Source organism: Camelus bactrianus, chromosome 7 (genome assembly GCF_048773025.1).
Source record: "Camelus bactrianus isolate YW-2024 breed Bactrian camel chromosome 7, ASM4877302v1, whole genome shotgun sequence".
Classification (NCBI taxonomy): Eukaryota; Metazoa; Chordata; class Mammalia; order Artiodactyla; family Camelidae; genus Camelus; species Camelus bactrianus.
The window spans coordinates 9,663,883-9,669,896 of record NC_133545.1 but is presented as its reverse complement, the minus strand read 5'-3'; the positions used below and the strand labels follow the sequence as shown (position 1 = coordinate 9,669,896).

The following is a 6,014-nucleotide window of genomic DNA, read 5'->3' as shown; positions in this document are numbered from 1 at the left end:
CTTCTGTGTGACACGCAGGCGGTGGGCTGGGATAGATCTCAGTGCTCGGGTGCCCGCTCAGCGTCCGCACACTCTGTCCTTCTTGCCAAGCGTCTGCTTATTAACACTGGTAAGATTTTCAGGGTAAACGGGACATGATTGTTTTGTAGTAGAATCTTAAGCCAGGGGACGTATTTCTTTCCATATTTCGTGTGTTGTGAATACAGCTCTAGGGATGAAGAGAGAAGAGCGGAACCTGAGCCTGCACGTGTCCCAGAAAGTACTAACAGGTGCCGGGAGCGCCGTGTCCCGCCGCTGCCCCTCCCCTCCTTGCCAGCTGCCTCCGGGGCAGGTAGTGTCTGGAGGTCTGGAGTTCTTTTCTCGGAGGTTCTGAGTCAAATGAGTCAGTGAAGGAGCCAGTGCTTGGCTGAGCTGTCTGCTGTCTTCTTTATAGGCTGCTTCTGCTGCGGGGGAAGGGGGCGGCGTGGGGACAGAAGCTCCGGGCTCTGCATCTGGCTGACAAGAGGCAGAAGGGCCTGGACGCGGGCCTCGCCCCACAGCACCGACGGTGTGATCAGGACTCTCCCCTGTGCCCTGGCCCTTCTCTCGCCTCCGCAGGGTTCTTCCTCCACCGGTTTTCTTCACTTGCTTTGCTAGGGCAGTTCCTTCCCTCTGTTGGTTCTTTTTTCTCCCGCACAGGAAGATCATGGAAAGCAATCTACTTTGTCCTTCCTTTCTAAGTCCTACAAGCTAGGCAGGTGCTACCAGGTCCAGAGAGATTAAGTGTAAACACGTGGCTCACGCGCTCTAGAAGTACCTTCCATGGCGACTAGAGAAAGTCTTAATAACAACACTAGGTTGCCCTCCAGAATCAGTGCAGTGAAGGACCATAGCTGTTAACCATCCTTTGGGCAGATCTTCCTTTTTTGGATACAGATACATTGATTATGAAAGACTGGTCATGATAAAATACAGGTGAGAAAATGGACTGCTTTCTTAAAAACTGCTCAGAGACAGGCACATTAATAACTAAATATTTTTATTTGACATCTGGATTCAGTTTCACATGTATTTGCATAAATAATTAAAAGTGATCTCTAATGATTAAGTATGTGCAACTGCACGCTGCTTCCGCTGATCCCCCCTCCTTCTCCACGTCCGGTGCAGCCCTCACTCCTGGAGCACCGGGCGAAGGAGCTGCTGGTCCCTTTCCTCACAGCAGCACTGGCTTTGCGGGTACATTAAACCCGCTGGGCAGCTTCTCCTTGTGTCATGGTTTCTATGGAAACATTTGGTTTGGTAAATGGGACAGAAAAAGGGTAAGGAGATAGAAGAGGGTCTCATCATAAAGGAAGCGCGGCTACCCTGCGATGCCCCAGTGGTCCAGCCCAGTGAGTCAGTGACTGCGTGTCATCCGCCTACTGACCGCCCAGCGTCAGCATCTGGAATCTGAGTGTGGGAGGGAGGGCCAGGCCCCGCCAGTCCGGCCCCTTCTATTTTCTGGCTAAGGAGGGGGGTTCAGGGAATTTAGGAGGGTAGCAGGCAGTCAGAGCCAGGCTTCTTAGTGCCCACGTGTCCCCACAGATTGTCAGACTCATTTGCTGGTCACCTGAATAAATGTGGTCTACGAACCAGTGCTTTTTGCAGTCTGAGGTATGTCAGAAATGATTCAGTTTTTATGCTTAAGTTTCTTATGCCCAACATTTTCAGCCTGCGTTGCAGTGGTGACGAAGGCCATTTGGCCCTGTCACCCCCGAAAGCAGGACACACTCCCTGCAGCAGCTGAGTCTGGGGTGAAGGCGTCAGCAGGGCTTCTGAACTGTCATTTGTCTTTCATGCCATTTATCTTTTCACTTATAGCTCACGGAACTACCTGTTTTAAAATTTAATAATCAGGCCAATGATTTTTAATTTAGTTTTGAAAGCTAATACCATAGACAGTTAAGGCCCGAATGAAACAGTGCAGTTCTAACATCCCAAGCTGGAAGGAATTTTTTTTTTCTTTCAGTGAAAGGACATAAATATCATGCAGAGGGATTCAGAATTATTAGACAGATGTAGCGTTTGGTGTTAAGCATTTAAGGATGAACAGGAGGACATGCTGGACACGAAGAAGCCTCAACAGAGTTTCCTCAGCTTCAAAAGTAAAAACAATTTTCTAGGATAAATGGAATGATTAGTCACATAAGTAATCAGTACTGAATTTTAGAGTGGAATGACCCACATTCGCTTTCCAACTGAATGTAACAGAGCTTATTTCCTTTCTTAAATAATGATGTCCCCCCTCACTGTGAAGTTGAGATGCGTCATTGATAATGTTACCTGGATTATCTAAACACTGACATCTTTAAAACTAGCGGGCTTCCCGTGGACAGGTTTAGACCCCTCCGGTCAGGGTGAGCTGCTCTTGTTGGGCATGAAGTCGTTGGCAAGCGAGGTAAGTCAGAGGCACAGCTGTGGACGTCAGTCCATGGGTCAGGTTTTGATGGCCATGGTCCAGAGGAGGGGATGGTCCGTTTCCACAGTCACAACGCCAGATCCATCGTAGGTATTGGAAGTACTGACCAGTGTTCCAAAACTAAGCATATGATTTGCTGCAGGAAAATAAGAAAACAAAAATTTAGTGAGAGCCAACCTTCCTCCAGTGTAGAATGACCATCAATAGTTGCCAAAAAGCTTACTTAATTTTTTTAGTAACATATTATTGTATTTCCCTATTTCTTGAGGAAGTAACATCTATTGCAGTGCAGTTTACAACGCTGTATCAATTTCCGGTGAGCAGCACCGTGCCTCAGTTGTACCTGTATGCACATATATGCCTCGTCACACTTTTTCATTATGGTACGCCTGTGACTTACATAATACTGTACATCAGCTATACTTCAATAAAAAATAAAGAAAAACTTCTTGCCAAAAAGCAATGAAGCACACACTTTGATAGAAGATGTATAAAATGTGGGGTAGGTAAAATGTACGATACGCTATTTTAAAACTGAAAGTTCCCATAACTGGCTATAACCACTCTTCCTGGTGTTGGTTACTGGTTATTTACCAGTTTGGGACGTACGTTACTCTCAGTATTAAATTTCATCAAGTTCTTTCTTTTTTTTCTTTACCAATGGTAAAACCGAAACCCATTTCTGTAATATGTTACTTACTTCCTTGCATGGGTGCAGTTTTAACTTTTCTTGATGATTTAGAATTAACATTTTTATATGTGAATAGTCTCTATAAAAATGCAGTTTTTATTTCAAGTATAAATGATATGAGGCAGAAAGCTAATTACTTAAAAAAAAAAAAAAGCATGGGATTTGGGTCATCTTTCTCTTATAGGGTAAGAAAGGCCAAAGTGAGCAAGGCTTACTTGCTGTAAAATTAATCAGAACTCAAAGGTCAAAAAGCAGGCTTCCAAATGTGTAATCTTGAGCAAGACACTAAATAGTGTAAAACTGAGGGCAAGAGATGAGACAATCCTTTAAATTACCTAATTATCAAAATTAAGGCTTTGGAGTGAAGTTATATTATTAGAGTTTATATATTTATAAATTACATAAATCTATAAATATTTATTTTTTCCTAACAAGTTGGCTTCAGTTCATGTCTAGGCTTCTACTGGTAACCTCACTTCTCTGCTTACATAAGAGAAGTTCACGTTGTTAACATGACTCTCAACCATGACAGTCCTATAGACATTTGTTAATAATCAGTATTAATTTCTTTTCTAAAATTGAAAGAGAAAAAATAAATAAGTGTTAGGGAAACCACCCTGTAAGAGGCAGGAGTCCCTTTCCTTTCAAAGTGCAACTATGAAGTTTCAGTTTGGGAGTAAATAATTCAGTTATAATGTTCACTTCCCGCTAGAGGGAGCCTGTTATCTTTCTGAGGAGATCTTGAAAAGGCAATTTCAAAATTCAGAAATAGTGTTAGAGGACAAAGTATAACCAGTATTGCCAGTTCACAGTTTCCTTGTTAAAACTCAAACTGTTTCTTTTTCATAGTTGTCAACACATTTTCTAATGCAAACATGAAGTTACAAAGTAAAACTTACAGGAACACAGAGTGAAGCTCACGTGGATACTGCCCTAAGTGCCCCGCCTCGTGTGAATGCTCGCCCTAACTCAGCGCAAGAAGCTTTTGCCTCTTCAGTAATCTGGGGCTTTTCCGAGATGCAGTTTCTGAATGACACTGATAAGCACATATATTAAGTTTACAAATCCAGACACTATGACATGGATAGTGGGTTCGGGTGGTGGTTGGGGAGGGAGTCACAGCAAAGTCTGTCCAGGGAAGAAGCCTTGCTCTCAGGAAGGGCGGCCGTGCCTGGGCGCAGGGTGGGCACCAGGTGCTTCTGGACATCCATGCTGGGCCTGGGGGCTCCGGCGGCCCACTGAGGAAGAGCAGGGGCTCAGTCTAAACATTTCCTGCCGTTTGTTCAGAAAGGCAAATTTCGGGTGCTTTGGTGGACCAACTTGACAGTGGAAACTCCCCAGTGGAGAACAGGTTACCCACAAACCCACCTGAACTGGACACAACGCATTTAAGATTCTGGAAACTCATTAGGTTAAAATCCTGTTTCCACCTGGGCTCAAAGGACAAGGGTGTGAAATTGCTTCTCTAGTTTGTAGTAGCGCATAAATTCCTTTCTGATGTTCTGAAGGCAGACAGTGAGTTTTGGATTATCCCCGGTAGACAACTCTGTATTATATACATACTGGTTTTTCTAAGGCATTGTTGCATCCTAGTTAATTCTTTTTTAAGTTAATTCTTAAATGCAGAAAGAACTGAAATAGTTTTATGTGAAGCCACAATTTTTCCTTTGCATGAAATATATGAGTTAAACAAGGCCAATATTATCCAATCTTACAAATCGTGTTTTAATTTTATTTTGCAATGTTTAAAATCCCACCAGGACCAGTTATTAAACATGTTTTAGTTGGCTGTGGATTGCTATAACAAAATGCCCTAGACTGGGTGGCTTAAATAGCAAACTTTTGTTTCTCAGAGTCCAGGAGCTCGGGAAGTCCTAGGTCAGGGTGCCAGCACGGTTGAGTTCTGGTGAGAACGCTCTTCCTGGCTGGTTGTCTTCTTGATGTATCCTCACATGGTGGAGACAGAGATCTCCTGCCTCATCCTTTTTTTTTTTTTTTTTTTTTTAACAGTTTTTATTGATTGATAACCATTTTACAATGTTGTGTCAAATTCCAGTGTTCAGCACAATTTTTCAGTCATACATGGACATATACATACTCATTGTCACATTTCTTTCTCTGTGAGCTACCATAACATTTTGTGTATATTTCCCTGTGCTATACAGTATAATCTTGTTTATCTATTCTACAATTTTGAAATCCCAGTCTATCCCTTCCCACCCTCCACACCCCTGGCAACCACAAGTCTGTATTCTCTGACTATAAGTCTATTTCTGTCCTGTATTTACACTTTGTTTTTGTTTGTTTGTTTGTTTTTTAGATTCCACATATGAGTGATCTCATATGGTATTTTTCTTTCTCCTTCTGGCTTACTTTGGTTAGAATGACATTCTCCAGGAGCATCCATGTTGCTGCAAATGGCGTTATGTTGTCGGTTTTTATGGCTGAGTAGTATTCCATTGTATAAATATACCACCTCTTCTTTATCCAGTCACCTGTTGATGGACATTTAGGCTGTTTCCATGTTTTGGCTATTGTAAATAGTGCTGCTATGAACATTGGGGTGCAGGTGTCATCCTGAAGTAGGGTTCCTTCTGGATATATGCCCAGGAGTGGTATTCCTGGATCATATGGTAAGTCTATTCCTAGTCTTTTGAGGAATCTCCACACTGTTTTCCACAGTGGCTGCACCAAACTGCATTCCCACCAGCAGTGTAGGAGGGTTCCCCTTTCTCCACAGCCTCTCCAGCATTTGTCATTTGTGAAATTTTGAATGACGGCCATTCTGACTGGTGTGAGGTGATACCTCATTGTAGTTTTGATTTGCATTTCTCTGATAATTAGTGATATTGAGCATTTTTTCATGTGCCTTTTGATCATTTGTAT

At 42.9% G+C, this 6,014-nt stretch overlaps 1 protein-coding gene across 11 annotated transcripts in view; it reads right to left on the bottom strand.

Moving 5' to 3' along the window:
• Positions 1–1,001: 1,001 nt before the first annotated feature.
• TPK1 (thiamin pyrophosphokinase 1) overlaps positions 1,002–6,014 on the bottom strand; it is a 337,202-nt gene continuing 332,189 nt past the window's right edge. For all 11 annotated transcript variants that reach the window (XM_010953180.3, XM_074366867.1, XM_045515744.2 and 8 more), the window contains one exon: positions 1,002–2,573. In XM_010953180.3, the coding sequence (XP_010951482.1) occupies positions 2,455–2,573 (119 nt within the window). In that variant the 3' untranslated portion in view covers positions 1,002–2,454. The remainder of the gene's footprint in view (positions 2,574–6,014) is intronic.